The sequence below is a fragment of the Oncorhynchus masou genome, chromosome 17 (assembly GCF_036934945.1).
Source record: "Oncorhynchus masou masou isolate Uvic2021 chromosome 17, UVic_Omas_1.1, whole genome shotgun sequence".
In the NCBI taxonomy this organism is placed as follows: Eukaryota; Metazoa; Chordata; class Actinopteri; order Salmoniformes; family Salmonidae; genus Oncorhynchus; species Oncorhynchus masou.
The window spans coordinates 40,861,884-40,889,598 of record NC_088228.1 but is presented as its reverse complement, the minus strand read 5'-3'; the positions used below and the strand labels follow the sequence as shown (position 1 = coordinate 40,889,598).

Below are 27,715 nucleotides of genomic sequence, written 5' to 3'. Positions count from 1 at the left end.
TAGGTTCACTCTAACCCTGTTCCTGGAGAGCTACCATCCTGTAGGTTCAGCCCTGTTCCTGGAGAGCTACCATCCTGTAGGTTCAACCCTGTTCCTGGAGAGCTACTATCCTGTAGGTTCAGCCCTGTTCCTGGAGAGCTACCATCCTGTAGGTTCAACCCTGTTCCTGGAGAGCTACCATCCTGTAGGTTCACTCTAACCCTGTTCCTGGAGAGCTACCATCCTGTAGGTTCAACCCTGTTCCTGGAGAGCTACCATCCTGTAGGTTCAACCGTTTTCCTGGATAGCTACCATCCAGTAGGTTCACTCCAACCCTGTCCTTCGAGAACTACCATCCTGTAGGTTCAACCCTGTTCCTGGAGAGCTACTATCCTGTAGGTTCAACCATGTTCCTGGAGAGCTACCATCCTGTAGGTTCACTCCAACCCCGTTCCTGGAGAGCTACCATCCTGTAGGTTCACTCCAACCATGTTCCTGGAGAGCTACTATCCTGTAGGTTCAACCCTGTTCCTGGAGAACTACCATCCTGTAGGTTCAGCCCTGTTCCTGGAGAGCTACTATCCTGTAGGTTCACTCCAACCCCGTTCCTGGAGAGCTACCATCCTGTAGGTTCACTCCAACCCTGTCCTTCGAGAACTAATATCCTGTAGGTTCAACCCTGTTCCTGGAGAACTACTATCCTGTAGGTTCAACCATGTTCCTGGAGAGCTACTATCCTGTAGGTTCAACCCTGTTCCTGGGGAGCTACCATCCTGTAGGTTCACTTCAACCCTGTTCCTGGAGAGCTACTATCCTGTAGGTTCAACCATGTTCCTGGAGATCTACTATCCTGTAGGTTCACTCCAACCATGTTCCTGGAGAGCTACTATCCTGTAGGTTCAACCCTGTTCCTGGAGAGCTACTATCCTGTAGGTTCAACCCTGTTCCTGGAGAGCTACCATCCTATAGGTTCACTCCAACCCTGTTCCTGGAGAGCTACCATCCTGTAGGTTCACTCCAACCCTGTTCCTGGAGAGCTACCATCCTGTAGGTTCACTCCAACCCTGTTCCTGGAGAGCTACTATCTTGTAGGTTCAACCCTGTTCCTGGAGAACTACTATCCTGTAGGTTCCACCCTGTTCCTGGAGAGCTACCATCCTGTAGGTTCAACCCTGTTCCTGGAGAGCTACCATCCTGTAGGTTCAAACCTGTTCCTGGAGAGCTACCATCCTGTAGGTTCAACCCTGTTCCTGGAGAGCTACTATCCTGAAGGTTCAACCCTGTTCCTGGAGAGCTACTATCCTGTAGGTTCAACCCTGTTCCTGGAGAGCTACCATCCTGTAGGTTCAACCCTGTTCCTGGAGAGCTACTATCCTGTAGGTTCAACCATGTTCCTGGAGAGCTACTATCCTGTAGGTTCAACCCTGTTCCTGGAGATCTACTATCCTGTAGGTTCAACCCTGTTCCTGGAGAGCTACCATCCTGTAGGTTCAACCCTGTTCCTGGAGAGCTACTATCCTGTAGGTTCACTCCAACCCTGTTCCTGGAGAGCTACTATCCTGTAGGTTCAACCCTGTTCCTGGAGAGCTACCATCCTATAGGTTCACTCCAACCCTGTTCCTGGAGAGCTACTATCTTGTAGGTTCAACCCTGTTCCTGGAGAACTACTATCCTGTAGGTTCCACCCTGTTCCTGGAGAGCTACCATCCTGTAGGTTCAACCCTGTTCCTGGAGAGCTACCATCCTGTAGGTTCACTCCAACCCTGTTCCTGGAGAGCTACTATCCTGTAGGTTCAACCCTGTTCCTGGAGAGCTACTATCCTGTAGGTTCAACCATGTTCCTGGAGAGCTACTATCCTGTAGGTTCACTCCAACCCTGTTCCTGGAGAGCTACTATCCTGTAGGTTCAACCCTGTTCCTGGAGAGCTACTATCCTGTAGGTTCACTCCAACCCTGTTCCTGGAGAGCTACCATCCTGTAGGTTCACTCCAACCCTGTTCCTGGAGAGCTACCATCCTGTAGGTTCACTCCAACCCTGTTCCTGGAGAGCTACTATCCTGTAGGTTCAACCCTGTTCCTGGAGAGCTACTATCTTGTAGGTTCAACCCTGTTCCTGGAGAGCTACCATCCTGTAGGTTCAACCCTGTTCCTGGAGAGCTACCATCCTGTAGGTTCAACCCTGTTCCTGGAGAGCTACCATCCTGTAGGTTCAACCCTGTTCCTGGAGAGCTACTATCCTGTAGGTTCAACCATGTTCCTGGAGAGCTACTATCCTGTAGGTTCAACCCTGTTCCTGGAGAGCTACCATCCTGTAGGTTCAACCCTGTTCCTGGAGAGCTACCATCCTGTAGGTTCAACCCTGTTCCTGGAGAGCTACTATCCTGTAGGTTCAACCATGTTCCTGGAGAGCTACCATCCTGTAGGTTCAACCCTGTTCCTGGAGAGCTACCATCCTGTAGGTTCAACCGTTTTCCTGGAGAGCTACTATCCTGTAGGTTCACTCCAACCCTGTTCCTGGAGAGCTACCATCCTGTAGGTTCAACCCTGTTCCTGGAGAGCTACCATCCTGTAGGTTCAACCGTTTTCCTGGATAGCTACCATCCTGTAGGTTCACTCCAACCCTGTCCTTCGAGAACTACCATCCTGTAGGTTCAACCCTGTTCCTGGAGAGCTACTATCCTGTAGGTTCAACCCTGTTCCTGGAGAGCTACCATCCTGTAGGTTCACTCCAACCCTGTTCCTGGAGAGCTACTATCCTGTAGGTTCAACCCTGTTCCTGGAGAGCTACTATCCTGTAGGTTCAACCCTGTTCCTGGAGAGCTACCATCCTGTAGGTTCAGCCCTGTTCCTGGAGAGCTACTATCCTGTAGGTTCAACCCTGTTCCTGGAGAGCTACTATCCTGTAGGTTCAACCCTGTTCCTGGAGAGCTACTATCCTGTAGGTTCAACCATGTTCCTGGAGAGCTACCATCCTGTAGGTTCAACCCTGTTCCTGGAGAGCTACCATCCTGTAGGTTCAGCCCTGTTCCTGGAGAGCTACTATCCTGTAGGTTCAACCCTGTTCCTGGAGAGCTACTATCCTGTAGGTTCAACCATGTTCCTGGAAAGCTACCATCCTGTAGGTTCACTCCAACCCTGTTCCTGGAGAGCTACTATCCTGTAGGTTCAACCCTGTTCCTGGAGAGCTACTATCCTGTAGGTTCAACCCTGTTCCTGGAGAGCTACTATCCTGTAGGTTCAACCATGTTCCTGGAAAGCTACCATCCTGTAGGTTCACTCCAACCCTGTTCCTGGAGAGCTACTATCTTATAGGTTCAACCCTGTTCCTGGAGAGCTACCATCCTGTAGGTTCAACCCTGTTCCTGGAGAGCTACTATCCTGTAGGTTCAACCCTGTTCCTGGAGAGCTACTATCCTATAGGTTCAACCCTGTTCCTGGAGAGCTACTATCCTGTAGGTTCAACCATGTTCCTGGAGAGCTACTATCCTGTAGGTTCAACCCTGTTCCTGGAGAGCTACCATCCTGTAGGTTCAACCCTGTTCCTGGAGAGCTACTATCCTGTAGGTTCAGCCCTGTTCCTGGAGAGCTACTATCCTGTAGGTTCAACCCTGTTCCAGGAGAGCTACCATCCTGTAGGTTCAACCCTGTTCCTGGAGAGCTACCATCCTGTAGGTTCAACCCTGTTCCTGGAGAGCTACCATCCTGTAGGTTCAACCCTGTTCCTGGAGAGCTACCATCCTGTAGGTTCAACCCTGTTCCTGGAGAGCTACCATCCTGTAGGTTCAACCGTTTTCCTGGAGAGCTACTATCCTGTAGGTTCACTCCAACCCTGTTCCTGGAGAGCTACCATCCTGTAGGTTCAACCCTGTTCCTGGAGAGCTACTATCCTGTAGGTTCAACCGTTTTCCTGGATAGCTACCATCCTGTAGGTTCACTCCAACCCTGTCCTTCGAGAACTACCATCCTGTAGGTTCAACCCTGTTCCTGGAGAGCTACTATCCTGTAGGTTCAACCCTGTTCCTGGAGAGCTACCATCCTGTAGGTTCACTCCAACCCTGTTCCTGGAGAGCTACTATCCTATAGGTTCAACCCTGTTCCTGGAGAGCTACCATCCTGTAGGTTCACTCCAACCCTGTTCCTGGAGAGCTACCATCCTGTAGGTTCAACCCTGTTCCTGGAGAGCTACTATCCTGTAGGTTCAGCCCTGTTCCTGGAGAGCTACTATCCTGTAGGTTCAACCCTGTTCCTGGAGAGCTACCATCCTGTAAGTTCAACCCTGTTCCAGGAGAGCTACCATCCTGTAGGTTCACTCCAACCATGTTCCTGGAGAGCTACTATCCTGTAGGTTCAACCCTGTTCCTGGAGAGCTACCATCCTGTAGGTTCACTCCAACCCTGTTCCTGGAGAGCTACCATCCTGTAGGTTCAACCCTGTTCCTGGAGAGCTACTATCCTGTAGGTTCAACCATGTTCCTGGAGAGCTACTATCCTGTAGGTTCAACCCTGTTCCTGGAGAGCTACCATCCTGTAGGTTCAACCCTGTTCCTGGAGAGCTACCATCCTGTAGGTTCAACCCTGTTCCTGGAGAGCTACTATCCTGTAGGTTCAACCATGTTCCTGGAGAGCTACCATCCTGTAGGTTCAACCCTGTTCCTGGAGAGCTACCATCCTGTAGGTTCAACCGTTTTCCTGGAGAGCTACTATCCTGTAGGTTCACTCCAACCCTGTTCCTGGAGAGCTACCATCCTGTAGGTTCAACCCTGTTCCTGGAGAGCTACCATCCTGTAGGTTCAACCGTTTTCCTGGATAGCTACCATCCTGTAGGTTCACTCCAACCCTGTCCTTCGAGAACTACCATCCTGTAGGTTCAACCCTGTTCCTGGAGAGCTACTATCCTGTAGGTTCAACCCTGTTCCTGGAGAGCTACCATCCTGTAGGTTCACTCCAACCCTGTTCCTGGAGAGCTACTATCCTGTAGGTTCAACCCTGTTCCTGGAGAGCTACTATCCTGTAGGTTCAACCCTGTTCCTGGAGAGCTACCATCCTGTAGGTTCAGCCCTGTTCCTGGAGAGCTACTATCCTGTAGGTTCAACCCTGTTCCTGGAGAGCTACTATCCTGTAGGTTCAACCCTGTTCCTGGAGAGCTACTATCCTGTAGGTTCAGCCATGTTCCTGGAGAGCTACCATCCTGTAGGTTCAACCCTGTTCCTGGAGAGCTACCATCCTGTAGGTTCAGCCCTGTTCCTGGAGAGCTACTATCCTGTAGGTTCAACCCTGTTCCTGGAGAGCTACTATCCTGTAGGTTCAACCATGTTCCTGGAAAGCTACCATCCTGTAGGTTCACTCCAACCCTGTTCCTGGAGAGCTACTATCCTGTAGGTTCAACCCTGTTCCTGGAGAGCTACTATCCTGTAGGTTCAACCCTGTTCCTGGAGAGCTACTATCCTGTAGGTTCAACCATGTTCCTGGAAAGCTACCATCCTGTAGGTTCACTCCAACCCTGTTCCTGGAGAGCTACTATCTTATAGGTTCAACCCTGTTCCTGGAGAGCTACCATCCTGTAGGTTCAACCCTGTTCCTGGAGAGCTACTATCCTGTAGGTTCAACCCTGTTCCTGGAGAGCTACTATCCTATAGGTTCAACCCTGTTCCTGGAGAGCTACTATCCTGTAGGTTCAACCATGTTCCTGGAGAGCTACTATCCTGTAGGTTCAACCCTGTTCCTGGAGAGCTACCATCCTGTAGGTTCAACCCTGTTCCTGGAGAGCTACTATCCTGTAGGTTCAGCCCTGTTCCTGGAGAGCTACTATCCTGTAGGTTCAACCCTGTTCCAGGAGAGCTACCATCCTGTAGGTTCAACCCTGTTCCTGGAGAGCTACCATCCTGTAGGTTCAACCCTGTTCCTGGAGAGCTACCATCCTGTAGGTTCAACCCTGTTCCTGGAGAGCTACCATCCTGTAGGTTCAACCCTGTTCCTGGAGAGCTACCATCCTGTAGGTTCAACCGTTTTCCTGGAGAGCTACTATCCTGTAGGTTCACTCCAACCCTGTTCCTGGAGAGCTACCATCCTGTAGGTTCAACCCTGTTCCTGGAGAGCTACTATCCTGTAGGTTCAACCGTTTTCCTGGATAGCTACCATCCTGTAGGTTCACTCCAACCCTGTCCTTCGAGAACTACCATCCTGTAGGTTCAACCCTGTTCCTGGAGAGCTACTATCCTGTAGGTTCAACCCTGTTCCTGGAGAGCTACCATCCTGTAGGTTCACTCCAACCCTGTTCCTGGAGAGCTACTATCCTATAGGTTCAACCCTGTTCCTGGAGAGCTACCATCCTGTAGGTTCACTCCAACCCTGTTCCTGGAGAGCTACCATCCTGTAGGTTCAACCCTGTTCCTGGAGAGCTACTATCCTGTAGGTTCAGCCCTGTTCCTGGAGAGCTACTATCCTGTAGGTTCAACCCTGTTCCTGGAGAGCTACCATCCTGTAAGTTCAACCCTGTTCCAGGAGAGCTACCATCCTGTAGGTTCACTCCAACCATGTTCCTGGAGAGCTACTATCCTGTAGGTTCAACCCTGTTCCTGGAGAGCTACCATCCTGTAGGTTCACTCCAACCCTGTTCCTGGAGAGCTACCATCCTGTAGGTTCAACCCTGTTCCTGGAGAGCTACTATCCTGTAGGTTCACTCCAACCCTGTTCCTGGAGAGCTACTATCCTGTAGGTTCAGCCCTGTTCCTGGAGAGCTACCATCCTGTAGGCTCAACCCTGTTCCTGGAGAGCTACTATCCTGTAGGTTCAGCCCTGTTCCTGGAGAAATACTATCCTGTAGGTTCAACCCTGTTCCTGGAGAGCTACCATCCTGTAAGTTCAACCCTGTTCCAGGAGAGCTACCATCCTGTAGGTTCAACCCTGTTCCTGGAGAGCTACTATCCTGTAGGTTCAACTCTGTTCCTGGAGAGCTACCATCCTGTAGGTTCAACCCTGTTCCTGGAGAGCTACTATCCTGTAGGTTCAACCATGTTCCTGGAGAGCTACCATCCTGTAGGTTCAACCCTGTTCCTGGAGAGCTACCATCCTGTAGGTTCAACCCTGTTCCTGGAGAGCTACTATCCTGTAGGTTCACTCCAACCCTGTTCCTGGAGAGCTACTATCCTGTAGGTTCAGCCCTGTTCCTGGAGAGCTACCATCCTGTAGGGTCAACCCTGTTCCTGGAGAGCTACTATCCTGTAGGTTCAACCCTGTTCCTGGAGAGCTACCATCCTGTAGGTTCAACCCTGTTCCTGGAGAGCTACCATCCTGTAAGTTCAACCCTGTTCCTGGAGAGCTACTATCCTGTAGGTTCAACCCTGTTCCTGGAGAGCTACCATGCTGTAGGTTCAACCCTGTTCCTGGAGAGCTACTATCCTGTAGGTTCAACACTGTTCCTGGAGAGCAACCATCCTGTAGGTTCAACCCTGTTCCTGGAGAGCTACCATCCTGTAGGTTCAACCCTGTTCCTGGAGAGCTACTATCCTGTAGGTTCAACCCTGTTCCTGGAGAGCTACCATCCTGTAGGTTCAACCCTGTTCCTGGAGAGCTACCATCCTGTAGGTTCAGCCCTGTTCCTGGAGAGCTACTATCCTGTAGGTTCAGCCCTGTTCCTGAAGAGCTACTATCCTGTAGGTTCAACCCTGTTCCTGGAGAGCTACTATCCTGTAGGTTCAACCATGTTCCTGGAGAGCTACTATCCTGTAGGTTCAACCCTGTTCCTGGAGAGCTACTATCCTGTAGGTTCAACCCTGTTCCTGGAGAGCTACCATCCTGTAGGTTCAACCCTGTTCCTGGAGAGCTACTATCCTGTAGGTTCAGCCCTGTTCCTGGAGAGCTACTATCCTGTAGGTTCAACCCTGTTCCTGGAGAGCTACTATCCTGTAGGTTCAACCCTGTTCCTGGAGAGCTACCATCCTGTAGGTTCAACCCTGTTCCTGGAGAGCTACCATCCTGTAGGTTCAACCCTGTTCCTGGAGAGCTACCATCCTGTAGGTTCAACCCTGTTCCTGGAGAGCTACTATCCTGTAGGTTCAACTCTGTTCCTGGAGAGCTACCATCCTGTAGGTTCAACCCTGTTCCTGGAGAGCTACTATCCTGTAGGTTCAACCCTGTTCCTGGAGAGCTACCATCCTGTAGATTCAACTCTGTTCCTGGAGAGCTACTATCCTGTAGGTTCAACCCTGTTCCTGGAGAGCAACCATCCTGTAGGTTCAACCCTGTTCCTGGAGAGCTACCATCCTGTAGGTTCAACCCTGTTCCTGGAGAGCTACTATCCTGTAGGTTCAACCATGTTCCTGGAGAGCTACCATCCTGTAGGTTCAGCCCTGTTCCTGGAGAGCTACTATCCTGTAGGTTCAGCCCTGTTCCTGAAGAGCTACTATCCTGTAGGTTCAACCCTGTTCCTGGAGAGCTACTATCCTGTAGGTTCAACCATGTTCCTGGAGAGCTACTATCCTGTAGGTTCAACCATGTTCCTGGAGAGCTACTATCCTGTAGGTTCAACCCTGTTCCTGGAGAGCTACCATCCTGTAGGTTCAACCCTGTTCCTGGAGAGCTACTATCCTGTAGGTTCAGCCCTGTTCCTGGAGAGCTACTATCCTGTAGGTTCAACCCTGTTCCTGGAGAGCTACTATCCTGTAGGTTCAACCCTGTTCCTGGAGAGCTACCATCCTGTAGGTTCAACCCTGTTCCTGGAGAGCTACCATCCTGTAGGTTCAACCCTGTTCCTGGAGAGCTACCATCCTGTAGGTTCAACCCTGTTCCTGGAGAGCTACTATCCTGTAGGTTCAACCCTGTTCCTGGAGAGCTACCATCCTGTAGGTTCAACCCTGTTCCTGGAGAGCTACTATCCTGTAGGTTCAACCCTGTTCCTGGAGAGCTACCATCCTGTAGATTCAACCCTGTTCCTGGAGAGCTACTATCCTGTAGGTTCAACCCTGTTCCTGGAGAGCAACCATCCTGTAGGTTCAACCCTGTTCCTGGAGAGCTACCATCCTGTAGGTTCAACCCTGTTCCTGGAGAGCTACTATCCTGTAGGTTCAGCCCTGTTCCTGGAGAGCTACCATCCTGTAGGTTCACTCCAACCCTGTTCCTGGAGAGCTACCATCCTGCAGGTTCAACCCTGTTCCTGGAGAGCTACCATCCTGTAGGTTCAACCCTGTTCCTGGAGAGCTACCATCCTGTAGGTTCAACCCTGTTCCTGGAGAGCTACTATCCTGTAGGTTCAACCCTGTTCCTGGAGAGCTACTATCCTGTAGGTTCAACCCTGTTCCTGGAGAGCTACCATCCTGTAGGTTCAACCCTGTTCCTGGAGAGCTACTATCCTGTAGGTTCAACCATGTTCCTGAAGAGCTACCATGCTGTAGGTTCAACCATGTTCCTGGAGAGCTACTATCCTGTAGGTTCAACCCTGTTCCTGGAGAGCTACTATCCTGTAGGTTCAACCATGTTCCTGAAGAGCTACCATCCTGTAGGTTCAACCCTGTTCCTGGAGAGCTACTATCCTGTAGGTTCATCCCTGTTCCTGGAGAGCTACTATCCTGTAAGTTCAACACTGTTCCAGGAGAGCTACCATCCTGTAGGTTCAGCCCTGTTCCTGGAGAGCTACCATCCTGTAGGTTCAACCCTGTTCCTGGAGAGCTACTATCCTGTAGGTTCAACCCTGTTCCTGGAGAGCTACTATCCTGTAGGTTCAACCCTGTTCCTGGAGAGCTACTATCCTGTAGGTTCAACCCTGTTCCTGGAGAGCTACCATCCTGTAGGTTCAACCCTGTTCCTGGAGAGCTACTATCCTGTAGGTTCACTCCAACCCTGTTCCTGGAGAGCTACTATCCTGTAGGTTCCACCCTGTTCCTGGAGAGCTACCATCCTGTAGGTTCAACCCTGTTCCTGGAGAGCTACCATCCTGTAGGTTCAACCCTGTTCCTGGAGAGCTACCATCCTGTAGGTTCAACCGTTTTCCTGGAGAGCTACTATCCTGTAGGTTCACTCCAACCCTGTTCCTGGAGAGCTACCATCCTGTAGGTTCAACCCTGTTCCTGGAGAGCTACTATCCTGTAGGTTCAACCGTTTTCCTGGATAGCTACCATCCTGTAGGTTCACTCCAACCCTGTCCTTCGAGAACTACCATCCTGTAGGTTCAACCCTGTTCCTGGAGAGCTACTATCCTGTAGGTTCAACCCTGTTCCTGGAGAGCTACCATCCTGTAGGTTCACTCCAACCCTGTTCCTGGAGAGCTACTATCCTATAGGTTCAACCCTGTTCCTGGAGAGCTACCATCCTGTAGGTTCACTCCAACCCTGTTCCTGGAGAGCTACCATCCTGTAGGTTCAACCCTGTTCCTGGAGAGCTACTATCCTGTAGGTTCAGCCCTGTTCCTGGAGAGCTACTATCCTGTAGGTTCAACCCTGTTCCTGGAGAGCTACCATCCTGTAAGTTCAACCCTGTTCCAGGAGAGCTACCATCCTGTAGGTTCACTCCAACCATGTTCCTGGAGAGCTACTATCCTGTAGGTTCAACCCTGTTCCTGGAGAGCTACCATCCTGTAGGTTCACTCCAACCCTGTTCCTGGAGAGCTACCATCCTGTAGGTTCAACCCTGTTCCTGGAGAGCTACTATCCTGTAGGTTCACTCCAACCCTGTTCCTGGAGAGCTACTATCCTGTAGGTTCAGCCCTGTTCCTGGAGAGCTACCATCCTGTAGGCTCAACCCTGTTCCTGGAGAGCTACTATCCTGTAGGTTCAGCCCTGTTCCTGGAGAAATACTATCCTGTAGGTTCAACCCTGTTCCTGGAGAGCTACCATCCTGTAAGTTCAACCCTGTTCCAGGAGAGCTACCATCCTGTAGGTTCAACCCTGTTCCTGGAGAGCTACTATCCTGTAGGTTCAACTCTGTTCCTGGAGAGCTACCATCCTGTAGGTTCAACCCTGTTCCTGGAGAGCTACTATCCTGTAGGTTCAACCATGTTCCTGGAGAGCTACCATCCTGTAGGTTCAACCCTGTTCCTGGAGAGCTACCATCCTGTAGGTTCAACCCTGTTCCTGGAGAGCTACTATCCTGTAGGTTCACTCCAACCCTGTTCCTGGAGAGCTACTATCCTGTAGGTTCAGCCCTGTTCCTGGAGAGCTACCATCCTGTAGGGTCAACCCTGTTCCTGGAGAGCTACTATCCTGTAGGTTCAACCCTGTTCCTGGAGAGCTACCATCCTGTAGGTTCAACCCTGTTCCTGGAGAGCTACCATCCTGTAAGTTCAACCCTGTTCCTGGAGAGCTACTATCCTGTAGGTTCAACCCTGTTCCTGGAGAGCTACCATGCTGTAGGTTCAACCCTGTTCCTGGAGAGCTACTATCCTGTAGGTTCAACACTGTTCCTGGAGAGCAACCATCCTGTAGGTTCAACCCTGTTCCTGGAGAGCTACCATCCTGTAGGTTCAACCCTGTTCCTGGAGAGCTACTATCCTGTAGGTTCAACCCTGTTCCTGGAGAGCTACCATCCTGTAGGTTCAACCCTGTTCCTGGAGAGCTACCATCCTGTAGGTTCAGCCCTGTTCCTGGAGAGCTACTATCCTGTAGGTTCAGCCCTGTTCCTGAAGAGCTACTATCCTGTAGGTTCAACCCTGTTCCTGGAGAGCTACTATCCTGTAGGTTCAACCATGTTCCTGGAGAGCTACTATCCTGTAGGTTCAACCCTGTTCCTGGAGAGCTACTATCCTGTAGGTTCAACCCTGTTCCTGGAGAGCTACCATCCTGTAGGTTCAACCCTGTTCCTGGAGAGCTACTATCCTGTAGGTTCAGCCCTGTTCCTGGAGAGCTACTATCCTGTAGGTTCAACCCTGTTCCTGGAGAGCTACTATCCTGTAGGTTCAACCCTGTTCCTGGAGAGCTACCATCCTGTAGGTTCAACCCTGTTCCTGGAGAGCTACCATCCTGTAGGTTCAACCCTGTTCCTGGAGAGCTACCATCCTGTAGGTTCAACCCTGTTCCTGGAGAGCTACTATCCTGTAGGTTCAACTCTGTTCCTGGAGAGCTACCATCCTGTAGGTTCAACCCTGTTCCTGGAGAGCTACTATCCTGTAGGTTCAACCCTGTTCCTGGAGAGCTACCATCCTGTAGATTCAACTCTGTTCCTGGAGAGCTACTATCCTGTAGGTTCAACCCTGTTCCTGGAGAGCAACCATCCTGTAGGTTCAACCCTGTTCCTGGAGAGCTACCATCCTGTAGGTTCAACCCTGTTCCTGGAGAGCTACTATCCTGTAGGTTCAACCATGTTCCTGGAGAGCTACCATCCTGTAGGTTCAGCCCTGTTCCTGGAGAGCTACTATCCTGTAGGTTCAGCCCTGTTCCTGAAGAGCTACTATCCTGTAGGTTCAACCCTGTTCCTGGAGAGCTACTATCCTGTAGGTTCAACCATGTTCCTGGAGAGCTACTATCCTGTAGGTTCAACCATGTTCCTGGAGAGCTACTATCCTGTAGGTTCAACCCTGTTCCTGGAGAGCTACTATCCTGTAGGTTCAGCCCTGTTCCTGGAGAGCTACTATCCTGTAGGTTCAACCCTGTTCCTGGAGAGCTACTATCCTGTAGGTTCAACCCTGTTCCTGGAGAGCTACCATCCTGTAGGTTCAACCCTGTTCCTGGAGAGCTACCATCCTGTAGGTTCAACCCTGTTCATGGAGAGCTACCATCCTGTAGGTTCAACCCTGTTCCTGGAGAGCTACTATCCTGTAGGTTCAACCCTGTTCCTGGAGAGCTACCATCCTGTAGGTTCAACCCTGTTCCTGGAGAGCTACTATCCTGTAGGTTCAACCCTGTTCCTGGAGAGCTACCATCCTGTAGATTCAACCCTGTTCCTGGAGAGCTACTATCCTGTAGGTTCAACCCTGTTCCTGGAGAGCAACCATCCTGTAGGTTCAACCCTGTTCCTGGAGAGCTACCATCCTGTAGGTTCAACCCTGTTCCTGGAGAGCTACTATCCTGTAGGTTCAGCCCTGTTCCTGGAGAGCTACCATCCTGTAGGTTCACTCCAACCCTGTTCCTGGAGAGCTACCATCCTGCAGGTTCAACCCTGTTCCTGGAGAGCTACCATCCTGTAGGTTCAACCCTGTTCCTGGAGAGCTACTATCCTGTAGGTTCAACCCTGTTCCTGGAGAGCTACTATCCTGTAGGTTCAACCCTGTTCCTGGAGAGCTACTATCCTGTAGGTTCAACCCTGTTCCTGGAGAGCTACCATCCTGTAGGTTCAACCCTGTTCCTGGAGAGCTACTATCCTGTAGGTTCAACCATGTTCCTGAAGAGCTACCATGCTGTAGGTTCAACCATGTTCCTGGAGAGCTACTATCCTGTAGGTTCAACCCTGTTCCTGGAGAGCTACTATCCTGTAGGTTCAACCATGTTCCTGAAGAGCTACCATCCTGTAGGTTCAACCCTGTTCCTGGAGAGCTACTATCCTGTAGGTTCATCCCTGTTCCTGGAGAGCTACTATCCTGTAAGTTCAACCCTGTTCCAGGAGAGCTACCATCCTGTAGGTTCAGCCCTGTTCCTGGAGAGCTACCATCCTGTAGGTTCAACCCTGTTCCTGGAGAGCTACTATCCTGTAGGTTCAACCCTGTTCCTGGAGAGCTACTATCCTGTAGGTTCAACCCTGTTCCTGGAGAGCTACTATCCTGTAGGTTCAACCCTGTTCCTGGAGAGCTACCATCCTGTAGGTTCAACCCTGTTCCTGGAGAGCTACTATCCTGTAGGTTCCACCCTGTTCCTGGAGAGCTACTATCCTGTAGGTTCAACCCTGTTCCTGGAGAGCTACCATCCTGTAGGTTCAACCCTGTTCCTGGAGAGCTACTATCCTGTAGGTTCAACCATGTTCCTGGAGAGCTACTATCCTGTAGGTTCAACCCTGTTCCTGGAGAGCTACCATCCTGTAGGTTCAGCCCTGTTCCTGGAGAGCTACCATCCTGTAGGTTCAACCCTGTTCCTGGAGAGCTACTATCCTGTAGGTTCAACCCTGTTCCTGGAGAGCTACCATCCTGTAGGTTCAACCCTGTTCCTGGAGAGCTACTATCCTGTAGGTTCACTCCAACCCTGTTCCTGGAGAGCTACTATCCTGTAGGTTCCACCCTGTTCCTGGAGAGCTACTATCCTGTAGGTTCAACCCTGTTCCTGGAGAGCTACCATCCTGTAGGTTCAACCATGTTCCTGGAGAGCTACTATCCTGTAGGTTCAACCATGTTCCTGGAGAGCTACTATCCTGTAGGTTCAACCCTGTTCCTGGAGAGCTACCATCCTGTAGGTTCAACCCTGTTCCTGGAGAGCTACCATCCTGTAGGTTCAACCCTGTTCCTGGAGAGCTACTATCCTGTAGGTTCAACCCTGTTCCTGGAGAGTTACCATCCTTTAGGTTTTCACTCCAACCGTAATCTAGCGCACCTGATTCTAATAATAAACTGGTTGATCAGCTGAACCAGCTCAGTTACAACTGGGGATGGAGTGAAAACCTACAGATTGGTAGCTCTCCAGGAACAGGGTTGGAAAACCCTGACCCAGAGACTGCTATCCTATACAGACATAAACACCTAAATAAAGCTGCATTCATACACCAAAGAGCTGAAAAACCCCATGGCATATTCACTAGTCATTGGGGTTTGTTCATGTGACAAACTGGATTGGATACAAGGATGGGGTTGGAGAGGAAGAAGAAAGTAGGAAATGAAAGGAGAGGAGTTGGTGAGGATAATGAGGTGTGTGTTACCTGCTGAGTTGGAAGCTCTGAGGATGGCTCCCTGGGGAATGAGAAGCAGCTTGCCCTTCCCTGATGGGTTCTTGCTGTTGGTGGTGAGGTACAGCTTGGTGCCCGGGGGCAGGTTGGCAAGGTTGGCCAGGTTGTTGGCTGGCAGCTGGAGGGTAGCCATCACTGTGGAGAGAGAGAGGGGGGAGAGAGTTTGTCTGTCAAGGGTGTTTGTTTGTGTTTATGTGTCTGCATGTCTCAAATAAACAGGCACCTTTTCCCAATGTTTGTATGCGTGTGAACGAACAAAAGTGAAGTGACCCTCACCTCCGCTCTTTCCTGTTCCCCCTGCGGCCCCCGTTGCCTTAGCAACAACCTGCTGACCCACGATGTTACCAGCCGCTCCGCTGACGATGGCCTTGGCGACCCCCTGGGCGACCACCTGCTTCCCACCAATCACCTTGGAAACGGAGGGGTTGCCCTTGGCGACCAGGATCTGTCCGCTGCTGATGGCCACCTGCTTCACCGCTGCCTGGAGGGCAGGGATACCCAGAACCTGGAGAGGGGGAACATTGGAAATGGAGTTTTACAGTTCAAAGCCTGTGCTCTCTGATACCATGCTCACTGGCTGTGTGTGTGTGTGTGCATGTCAAATCAAAATGATGCTTATTGTTCACGCACACATTTTAGCAGATGTTAAAGCGGGTGCAAATAAATGATTATGTTATTTGAGCCTAACAAAACAGTACAATATCAAACAAGTACATAAACAAAATACAAAGAATGTATAAATCAATAATAGACAGTATGAATCCAATTAACAACCCAAATTGCACTGTTAGAGTAATCTAAATGCAATCTACACGTATCTACACAGGGTGAATTTACACTAGATATACTAAGAATGATATGTACAGCAGTAGATATAGAGCGAGCTATTATATTATACATTTGCGGTGAGTATAAACAGTATCATTAAATGCAATGTACAGTAGTAGAAATATTAGAATGAGCTATGTCGAGAATACAGTATTTAAATATACAGTACAAAACCACATGGCAAAATGGATAGAATTCTTCCGAACCAGAGTCTGGAACATAAATATATGTATTTAAGTGGTGCGTATAGACAGTATGTGAATAGAAAAGGTGTGTATAGCAGTAGTTACATAGGATGAGCCTGACTAGACTAAAAGTTCAAGTGTGTCAGTGTGTCTGATACCTTGCTGGGTGGGGCCCCGCTGGCCCCTCCTGTCTGTTTCTGTGGCGACATGGAGATCACGTGACCTCCCTTCACTGCGACAAATTGCTGCGTTGCTGCGGCGGCGGTCTGCTGGGCTGCCGTTACCGAGGAAACCATCTGCTGCTGGTGCTGAGTGGGAACCTCCCCCGGCTCCTGCTTGATAATGACCTGCAGAAGTCAGAGAAAGAACATTACCACAAGGACTACCAGTGCTAGAAGCAACCTTTTTAAAATTACTCACACCCCTTGACTTCTCCACATTTTGTTGTGTTACAGTCTGAATTTCAAAATGGATACAACTTAGATGTTGTGTCACTAGCCTACACACACCATACCCCCTAAAAGTCAAAGTGGAATAATGGTTGTTACTAATTGTTCACGAATTAATGCGGACATGTCTTGAGTCAATAAGTATTCATTCCCTTTGTTGTGGCAAACCTAAATAAGTTCATGAGTACACATTTGCTAAACAAGCCACATAAGTTGCATGGACTCAATAATGCAATAATAGTGTTTAACATGATTTTTGAATGACTACCTCATCTCTGTACCCCACACATACAATTATCTTTAAAAGTCCCTCAGTCGAGCAGTGAATTTCAAACACAGATTCAAACCACAAAGACCAGGAAGGTTGTCCAACGCCTCACAAAGGGCACCTATTGGAATATAGGTCAAAATAAAGCAGACATTGAATATCTCTTTGAGCATGGTGAAGTTATTAAATGGTGTATTGATGGTGTATCAATACAAGCAGTCACTACAAAGATACAGGGGTCCTAACTCAGTTGCTACAGAGGAAGGAAACCGCTCAGGGATTTCACCATGAGGGCCAATGGTGATTTTAAGACAGATACAGAGTTAAATGACTGTGGATGAATCACAAACATTGCAGAAAGGGAGGCTTCTTTGAAGAATCTCTAATATAAAATATATTTGGATTTGTTTAACACTTTTTTGGTTATTACATGATTCCATATGTGTTATTTCATAGTTGTGATATATTCACTATTATTCTACAATGTAGAATATAGTAAAAATAAAGAAAGACCCTTGAATGAGTTGGTGTGTCCAAACTTTGACTGGTACTGTATATGTACTACAACTATTGCAAGACCTGAAAATGGTTGTCTAACAATGATCAAGAACCATTTTCACAGTTTGAAGCATTTAAAAAAAAGAATGAATGGACAAATGGTGCACAAAACAGGTGTGGAAAGCACTTAGACACTTACCCAGAAAGACTCACAGATGTAATTGCTTCAAAAAAATATATTTTTTTAACCCACTTTGAATTCAGGCTGTAAACAGAACAACATGTGTAATAAGTCAAGAGGCATTAAAATTCTGTCCCCTTTGAAACAGGCTAGAAAAAACAGCAAAAGAGTGAGCACTCACCATTGGTTAGTTAATAGAATAAGTCAATACCACTGTTGTGAAAGGACCCTGCTTTATTTTCAGCCCCCGCAGAGAGAGAAGGCTTGGTGCTGCCCAGCAGAGAGAGAAGGCTTAGTGCTGCCCAGCAGAGAGAGAAGGCTTGGTGCTGCCCAGCAGAGAGAGAAGGCTTGGTGCTGCCCAGCAGATAGAGAAGGCTTGGTGCTGCCCAGCAGAGAGAGAAGGCTTGGTGCTGCCCAGCAGAGAGAGAAGGCTTGGTGCTGCCCAGCAGAGAGAGAAGGCTTGGTGCTGCCCAGCAGAGAGAAAAGCTTGGTGCTGCCCAGCAGAGAGAGAAGGCTTGGTGCTGCCCAGCAGAGAGAAGGCTTGGTGCTGCCCAGCAGAGAGAGAAGGCTTGGTGCTGCCCAGCAGAGAGAGAAGGCTTGGTGCTGCCCAGCAGATAGAGAAGGCTTGGTGCTGTCCAGCAGAGAGAGAAGGCTTGGTGCTGCCCAGCAGAGAGAGAAGGCTTGGTGCTGCCCAGCAGAGAGAGAAGGCTTGGTGCTGCCCAGCAGAGAGAGAAGGCTTGGTGCTGTCCAGCAGAGAGAGAAGGCTTGGTGCTGTCCAGCAGAGAGAGAAGGCTTGGTGCTGCCCAGCAGAGAGAGAAGGCTTGGTGCTGCCCAGCAGAGAGAGAAGGCTTGGTGCTTCCCAGCAGAGAGAGAAGGCTTGGTGCTGTCCAGCAGAGAGAGAAGGCTTGGTGCTGCCCGGCAGAGAGAGAAGGCTTGGTGCTGCCCAGCAGATAGAGAAGGCTTGGTGCTGCCCAGCAGAGAGAGAAGGCTTGGTGCTGCCCAGCAGAGAGAGAAGGCTTGGTGCTGCCCAGCAGAGAGAGAAGGCTTGGTGCTGTCCAGCAGAGAGAGAAGGCTTGGTGCTGCCCAGCAGAGAGAGAAAGCTTGGTGCTGCCCAGCAGAGAAAGAAACTGTGGGTTCAGGTTTGATGCTGAGTATCACAGCAGCACCGTGTTCCTGCCTACAGTACTGTCTGAAATTGGGTTTCATCATCTGTGGAGAGTTTGGGGAGTGGGTTGATTTTATTACAGGGGTTTGACACCATCTCTGTGTGTTTTTGGGGGGGTTTTAATATCCTTGTGGGGACCAGAAGTCCTCAAAAGGAGAGTAAAACAAGGAACATTCAGACCTGTGGGTCCCCACAAGGAAAAAGGCTATTTTAGGCTTAGGAGTTAAGGATACAATTAGGGTTAGGTTTAAGTTAGGATAAGGGTTACATTTAGGGGTTAGGTTTAAGTTAGGTTAAGGGTTACGTTTAAGTTAGGTTAAGGGTGACATTTAGGGGTTAGGTTTAAGTTAGGTTAAGGGTTACATTTAGGGGTAGGTTTAAGTTAGGTTCAGGGTTACATTTAGGGGTTAGGGAAAGCAGAATTTTTTAAATGGGAATCAATTGTTTGGTCCCCACAAGGAGAGCAAAACAAACACGTGTGTTTAGATATAGAACCTTGCAGTTATTCCCTCTGCAATGCAATTCCCTTTTAGAATGATGTCACAGTTAAATGTCTTGCCAAGTGGCTGCCTACAGCTGCTGAAGATAGCACCCTGGCAGAGTGGTAGGCTGCCAGGGTGAGAGAGAGTGTTGTTCAAGGGAGGAAGTGTCTACAGAGACAGGAAGTCACTTTAGCACCCTGGCAGAGTGGTACACTATTAATAATACACAGAGAGAGAGTGTTGTTCAAGGGAGGAAGTGTCTACAGAGACAGGAAGTCACTATACCACACAGACTGCTGGGTTGGCTCTGACATAAATCTCCTGGAAGCTCAACACTGTTAGGTCTGAAAGAGCTCTATGAAAAGTACTCATGACAGGTTAAGACTTTGGTTATCAAAATCATTCATGGAAGACTCTTGTGTATTCAGGGTTTAAAATGGAAAGGGGCAATCTGCAGTTGAAATAATAACAAGGCATATCCCACCACTTGGGTAAAAAGCTAAGGGGTTGGGGCTGGAGAAATGTAACCACTCTCATACGCATAGGCATTGCCAAAAGTATGTGGACACCTGCCTGTCGAACATCACAGTCCAAAATCATGGGAATTAATACGGAGTTGGTCCCCCATTGCTGCTATAACAGCCTCCACTCTTCTGGGAAGGCTTTCCACTAGATGTTGGAACATTGCTGCTATAACAGCCTCCACTCTTCTAGGAAGGCTTTCCACTAGATGTTGGAACATTGCTGCTATAACAGCCTCCACCCTTCTGGGAAAGCTTCCACTAGATGTTGGAACATTGCTGTGGGGACTTGCTTCCATTTAGCCACAAGAACGTTAGTGAGTTCGGGCACTGTTGTTGGGCGTTTAGGCCTGGCTCGCAGTCGGCGTTCCAATTCATCCCAAAGGTGTTAGATGGGGTTGAGATCGGGGCTCTGTGCAGGCCAGTCAGGTTTTTCCACACTGATCTCGACAAACATTTCTGTTTACAGGGGCATTGTCATGCTAAAACAGGACAGGGCCTTCCCCAAACTGTTGCCACAAAGTTGGAAGCATAGAATCGTTGTATTGCTGTAGCGTTAAGATGTCTCTTCACTGGAACTAAGGGGCCTAGCAAGAGCCATGAAAAACAGCCCAAGACCATTATTCCTCCTCCACCAAACTTTACAGTTGGCACTATGCATTGGGGCAGGCAGCTTTATCCCACTCCAGCTGACGCTTGGCATTGTGCATGGTGATCTCAAGCTAGTATGTGGCTGCTGGCCATGAAAACCCATTTTATGAAGATCCCAACAAACAGTTATTGTGCTGGCGTTGCTTCAAGAGGCAGTTTGGACCTCGGTAGTGTGTTGCAACCGAGGACAGACCATTTTTAAACACAATGCACTTCAGCACTGCTAGTTGATGATAACCCTAGTCATATGATTAACCCTGCTAGTTGATGATAATCCTAGTCATATTAGTAACCCTGCTAGTTGATGATAATCCTAGTCATATTAGAAACCCTGCTAGTTGATGATAATCCCAGTCATATTAGTAACCCTGCTAGTTGATGATAATCCTAGTCATATGATTAACCCTGCTAGTTGATGATAATCCTAGTCATATTAGTAACCCTGCTAGTTGATGATAATCCTAGTCATATGATTAACCCTGCTAGTTGATGATAATCATAGTCATATTAGTAACCCTGCTAGTTGATGATAATCCTAGTCATATTAGTAACCCATGTTAGTTGATGTATCTTTCTCAATTTCTGTGACATGAAACAGCATACTCTGCGCTTTGAGAATTTAATTTGGGAACATTTGTGCACATTCTACAGGCATGTGCACATTCTTACGCTTATAATTGTTGCATGAATTAATATATTTTTCCACCGTAATTACACCAACAATCACAAATGACGGATGAGCTTGCTTTGTAATGTCTATAACACAACACAGTATTACTAGTAAGAAGTTGTGGTATATTACTCAATTCAATTGATTTTTTCTACAACTGAACATCAAGAATCAGTACCTGCCCAGCCACAAAATGCTGAGTGATACAACTACATACTGTTAGTTGATATTCATGAGCACACAAATAAATTCAGGAGTACAATTAAATTGTAAAAGTATAAAATCGTGTGTATAAATGGTTTTTGGAGTGTTCCATGCTCAATAAATCACAACGTACCCCCAAATATTTGAGTCATTAGATGAGACAAAAATGTTCAGCAGCCCCATTAAGGGGCGGGCCATTACCGTGATCAAGGCACTCAGTAGCTGTGTTCGAATACCCATACTAACATATTGTATTCTACATACTTAATGAGTATATACTACATACTATTAGTTCATTTTAGTATACTGTAAATTAACAGTATCCTCCAGTTGAGCTTACTAGCCCTTCACTCATCTAGCGGAAGTTGATGCTGTTGCTACGCAACCTCTTGCTAGCGTAACAAATTACTAATTAGACATTTTACGACTTTGGATGTGTTCTTAAATTCAATCTGGAGTTCCAGAGTGCACTCGTAAATTCAGAGCATTGTCAGATTGTCCGTTTGTAAATTCAGAGCGTTGTCAGATTGTCCGTTTGTAAATTCAGAGCGTTGTCAGACGGTCCGTTTGTAAATTCAGAGCGTTGTCAGACGGTCCGTTTGTAAATTCAGAGCGTTGTCAAACAGTCCATTTGTAAATTCAGAGCGTTGTCAGAGGGTCCGTTTGTAAATTCAGAGCGTTGTCAGACGGTCCGTTTGTAAATTCAGAGCGTTGTCAGACGGTCCGTTTGTAAATTCAGAGCGTTGTCAGACGGTCCGTTTGTAAATTCAGAGCGTTGTCAGACGCTCCGTTTGTAAATTCAGAGCGTTGTCAGACGGTCCGTTTGTAAATTCAGAGCGTTGTCAGACGGTCCGTTTGTAAATTCAGAGCGTTGTCATACGGTCCGTTTGTAAATTCAGAGCGTTGTCAGACGGTCCGTTTGTAAATTCAGAGCGTTGTCAGGCGGTCCGTTTGTAAATTCAGAGCGTTGTCAGACGGTCCGTTTGTAAATTCAGAGCGTTGTCAGACGGTCCGTTTGTAAATTCAGAGCGTTGTCAGACGGTCCGTTTGTAAATTCAGAGCGTTGTCAGACGGTCCGTTTGTAAATTCAGAGCGTTGTCAGACGGTCCGTTTGTAAATTCAGAGCGTTGTCAGACGGTCCGTTTGTAAATTCAGAGCGTTGTCAGACGGTCCGTTTGTAAATTCAGAGCGTTGTCAGACGGTCCGTTTGTAAATTCAGAGCGTTGTCAGACGGTCCGTTTGTAAATTCAGAGCGTTGTCAGACGGTCCGTTTGTAAATTCAGAGCGTTGTCAGACGGTCCGTTTGTAAATTCAGAGCGTTGTCAGACGGTCCGTTTGTAAATTCAGAGCGTTGTCAGACGGTCCGTTTGTAAATTCAGAGCGTTGTCAGACGGTCCGTTTGTAAATTCAGAGCGTTGTCAGACGGTCCGTTTGTAAATTCAGAGCGTTGTCAGACGGTCCGTTTGTAAATTCAGAGCGTTGTCAGACGCTCCGTTTGTAAATTCAGAGCGTTGTCAGACGGCCCGTTTGTAAATTCAGAGCGTTGTCAGACGGTCCGTTTGTAAATTCAGAGCGTTGTCAGACGGTCCGTTTGTAAATTCAGAGCGTTGTCAGACGGTCCGTTTGTAAATTCAGAGCGTTGTCAGAGGGTCCGTTTGTAAATTCAGAGCGTTGTCAGAGGGTCCGTCTGTAAATTCAGAGCGTTGTCAGATGGTCCGTTTGTAAATTCAGAGCGTTGTCAGACGGTCCGTTTGTAAATTCAGAGCGTTGTCAGAGGGTCCGTCTGTAAATTCAGAGCGTTGTCAGATGGTCCGTTTGTAAATTCAGAGCGTTGTCAGATGGTCCGTTTGTAAATTTATTTGAAAAGTCATTACTTTATTACATTGTTCAACATTTGTCATAATTAGTTAAAGCAATGAACTTGTATCCGCTCATTGTACTTTGTCTGCATATTTCCGCCAAATCTGAACATGATGTGAAGCCACGCCCATTTCCTGAAGAACTGCATATGGGCACTAAAGTACGGAAATGGTGTCCTCTGCGTGTATACATCATATTTTAGCGAATTTAGTACGACATCCGGGAACTTTTGGCATACTAAGCTAGTGTGATTCTGTTTATTTGTGTATAATGTGAAGCACAAATAAGCATCTAATGACTCACTTAGCTGTTCTATGAGTTGTCTGAGGCAGGTGTTAGATTACGCATGTTTTCAAGTGCAACGTTAATAACAATGGTTTTGGTAAACAGTTCTGAGATTTACCAATGATCCTGTGGAGGTTCTAACAATGAACTAAGATGCTTTTGGGAAATCGGGCCCTGGATATTAAACGGTTTTCCTGAAAATTTTACCGTGGTGACCCAGCCATTGTCTATATCAGCTCTGTGTAACTCACCTTGACCCCTGAGGACAGGAAGCTGCCTGTGTGAACCTTGGGGGCCGGAGAGCGAGTCCCCTGGGCCGCAACCGACTGCTTGGCTGTGGGACTTCCTGTAAGACAGAGACCGTCAGTCAATTATCAAAACGCATTTTGGTCACTGCCTGAGACAGGGTGCTGGTAATGACATCTGCCAGGTTCACAGTGATATTGAATTCAAAAGCTTAAGGTGGGTTACAGCACTAAAACAAAGCTATTGTGAGAAAAAGAGAAACTAAGGAAAACTAAGTGAATCAGCTCAAACTCCAACATCAGCTTGAAATAACCTGGAACACTTTAAACCCCTCCGCCCGCCCTGGATCAGTTGAAACTAAGCGTTGGTGGATGTATGGGATATGGGAGAGGCTGTGTGGGAGAGCAGAGCACATGACTGGAATGTGAATGGGAGCTACAAAGCGCTGAAGTACAGCAGTGGGAGAATGTGATTTCACTGTGCTCCAATTGAGACTGACACTGATACATTGAACGGCCAAATGCCAACACACACATTCTGTAATTGAATTTACAAGCGTAGCCTAGTCAGTATACACCAGGGATGGGCAACTGGCAGCCCTGTGCACAAAATTACAAATTACAAAAACAAAAAATATACAATGCATTCGGAAATAATTCAGACCCGATTACTTTTTACACATTTTGTTACGTTACAACCTCATTCTAAAATGGATTAAACATTTTTTTCCCTCATCAACCTACACACAATACCCCATAATGACAAAGTGGAAACAGGTTTTTAGATTTCTTAGAAATCTAAGCCAAACTGAACAATCGGGGGAGAAGGGCCTTGGTCAGGGAGGAGACCAAGAACCCAATGGTCACTCTGACAGAGCTCCAGAGTTCCTCTGTGGAGATGGGAGAACCTTCCAGAAGGACAAACATCTCTGCACCTCTCCACCAATCAGGCCTTTATGGTAGAGTGGCCAGGCAGAAGCCACTTATTATCCTGCTTGGAGTTTGCCAAGACGTCTAAAGGACTCTGACCAAGAAAGAAGATTCTCTGGTCTGGTGAAACCAAGGTGAGCCACCCTTTGCCAAGATGACAGCGTAGCACACTCTTGGCATTCTCTCAACCAGTTTTATGAGATAGTTACCTGGAATGCATTTCAGTAAACAGGTGTGCCTTAAGTTAATTTGTGGAATTTCTTTCCTTCTTAATGCGTTTGAGCCAATCAGTTGGTAAAAGACTAAGTCCATATTATGGAAAGAACAGCTCAAATAAGCAAAGAGAAACGACAGTCATATTTACTTTAAAACATGAAGGTCAGTCAATCTGGAAAATGCAGTCGCAAAAACCGCTATGATGAAACTGGCTCTCATGAGGACCACCACGGGAAAGGAAGGCCCAGAGTCACCTCTGCTGCAGAGGATAAGTTCATTAAAGTTACCAGCCTCAGAACTTGCAGCCCAAATAAATGCTACAGTGTTTAAGTAACAGAAAAATATCAACATCAACTGTTCTGAGAAGACTGCGTGAATCAGGCCTCCATAGTTGAATTGCTGCAAAAAAAACAACAACTAAAGGACACCAATAAGAAGAAGAGACTTGCTTGGGCCAAGAAACTCGAGCAATGGACATTAGACAGGTGGAAATCTGTTCTTCGGTCTGATGAGTCTGATGAAGATTTTTGGTTCCAACCGCTGTGTCTTTGTGAGACGCGATGTGGGTAAACAGATTATCTCTGCATGTGTATTTCCCACCGTAAAGCATGGAGGAGGAGGTGTTATGGTGTGGGGGTGCTTTGCTGGTGACACTGTCAGTGATTTATTTAACCAGCATGGCTACCACAGCATTCTGCAGCGATACACCATCCATTAGATGACCTGGGCCTCCCAACCTCAACCCAATTGAGATGGTTTGGGATGAGATGGACCGCAGAGTGAAGGACAAGAAGTCAACAAGTGCTTAGCATAAGTAAGAACTCCTTCTAGACACTTGTAAAAGCATTCCTCATAAAGCTGGTTGAGAAAATGCCAAGAGTGTGCACAGCACTTTGAAGATTCTTAAATAAACCCAGAAAAAAAAGAAACGTCCTCTCACTGTCAACTGCGTTTATATTCAGCAAACTTAAAACCTGTTGATGCTCTGGGGGCGCTATTTCATTTTTGGATGAAAAACGTTCCCGTTTTAAACAAGATATTTTGTCACAAAAAGATGCTCGACTATGCATATAATTGATAGCTTTCGAAAGAAAACACTCTGACGTGTCCAGAACTACCAAGATATTTTCTGTGCGTGCCCTAGAACGTGAGCTTCAGGCAAAACCAAGATGAGACGGCATCCAGGAAATGAGCAGGATTTTTGAGGCTCTGTTTTCCATTGTCTCCTTATATGGCTGTGAATGCGAGAGGAATGAGCCTGCCCTTTCTGTCGCTTTCCCCAAGGTGTCTGCAGCATTGTGACGTATTTGTAGGCAGATCATTGGAAGATTGACCATAAGAGACCACATTTACCAGGTGTCCGCCCGGTGTCCTGCGCCGAAATTGGTGCGCAAAAGTCAGCTGCCAGTATTTTTCCATGGGATACAGAGAGGAAAGCAAGCTTCCACGAACTGCATATCAATGAAGAGATATGTGAAAAAACACCTTGAGGATTGATTCCAAACAACGTTTGCCATGTTTCGGCCGATATTATGTAGTTAATTCGGAAAAAGTTTTACGTTGTAGGTGACTGAATTTTCGGTTCGTTTGGTAGCCAGACGCAATGTAGAAAACGGAACGATTTCTCCTACACACAGACGCTTTCAGGAAAAACTGCGCATTTGGTATGTAACTGAGAGTCTCCTCATTGAAAACATCAGAAGCTCTTCAAAGGTAAATGATTTTATTTATTTGGTTATCTGGTTTTTGTGAAAATGTTGTGTGCTAAATGCTACTCAAAATGCTATGCTAGCTTTGCATACTCTTACACAAATTAGTCAATTTCTATGGTTCAAAAGCATATTTTGAAAATCTGAGATGACAGTGTTGTTAAGAAAAGGCTAAGCTTGAGAGCAGACGCATTATTTTCATTTTATTTGCGATTTTCAGAAATCGTTAACGTTGCGTTATGCTAATGAGCCTGAGGCTTTAGTCACGATCCCGGATCCGGGATGGGGAGTTCCAAGAGTTAACATGTGTAAATATTTGTATGAACATAACAAGATTCAACAACTGAGACATAAACTAAACAAGTTCCACAGACATGTGATGAACAGAAATGGAATAATGTGTCCCTGAATAAAGGGGGGGCCAAAATCAAAAGTAACAGTCAGTATCTGCCAGTCAGTATTTGCCAGTTCTTGCTGTGAGATGTTACCCCGCTCTTCCACCAAGGCACCTGCAAGTTCCCAGATATTTCTGGGGGGAATGGCCCTAGCCCTCACCCTCCGATCCAACAGGACCCAGACGTGCTTAATGGGATTGAGATCTGGGCTCTTCGCTGGCCATGGCAGAACACTGACATTCCCGTCTTGCAGGAAATCACGCACAGAACGAGCAGTATGGCTGGTGGCATTGTCATGCTGGAGGGTCATGTCAGGATGAGCCTGCAGGAAGGGTACCACATGAGGGAGGAGGAGGTCTTCCCTGTAACACACAGTGTTGAGATTGCTTGCAATGACAACAAGCTCAGTCCGATGATGCTGTGACACACCGCCTCAGACCATGACGGACCATCCACCTCCAAAACGATCCCGCTCCAGAGTACAGGCCTAGGTGAAACACTCATGCGTTGGACGATAATTGCGAATCCGACCATCATCCCTGGTGAGACAAAACTGCTACTCGTCAGTGAAGATGCCATTTTGCCTGTCCTGTTTGTGTCCAAAGACGACATTGTTGCCGGTGATGTCTGGTGAGGACCTGCCTTACAACAGGCCTACAAGCCCTCAGTCCAGCCTCTCTCAGCCTATTGCGGACAGTCTGAGCACTGATGGAGAGACTGTGTGTTCTTGGTGTAACTCGGGCAGTTGTTGTTACCATCCTGTACCTGTCCTGCAGGTGGGATGTTCGGATGTACCGATCCTGTTACACGTGGTCTGCCACTGCGAGCACGATCAGCTGTCCGTCCTGTCTCCCTGTAGCGCTGTCTTGGGCGTCTCACAGTACGGACATTGGAATTTATCGCCCTGGCGACATCTGCAGTCCTCATACCTCCTTGCATCATACCTAAGGCACGTTCAGGCAGATGGGCAGGGACCCTGGCGACATCTGCAGTCCTCATACCTCCTTGCATCATACCTAAGGCACGTTCAGGCAGATGGGCAGGGACCCTGGCCACATCTGCAGTCCTCATGCCTCCTTGCATCATACCTAAGGCACGTTCACCCAGATGAGCAGGGACCCTGGCGACATCTGCAGTCCTCATACCTCCTTGCATCATACCTAAGGCACGTTCACGCAGATGGGCAGGGACCCTGGCCACATCTG

At 47.9% G+C, this 27,715-nt stretch overlaps 1 protein-coding gene across 1 annotated transcript in view; it reads right to left on the bottom strand.

The window, feature by feature from the left end:
* LOC135559050 (YEATS domain-containing protein 2-like) overlaps positions 1-27,715 on the bottom strand; it is a 109,377-nt gene that overhangs the window by 30,037 nt on the left and 51,625 nt on the right. The window contains exons 13-16 of the mRNA XM_064993386.1: positions 23,267-23,361; positions 15,940-16,128; positions 15,045-15,273; positions 14,742-14,903 (exon numbers count right to left, since the gene is read on the bottom strand). Coding sequence (XP_064849458.1) covers positions 14,742-14,903; positions 15,045-15,273; positions 15,940-16,128; positions 23,267-23,361 — 675 coding nt within the window. The remainder of the gene's footprint in view (positions 1-14,741; positions 14,904-15,044; positions 15,274-15,939; positions 16,129-23,266; positions 23,362-27,715) is intronic.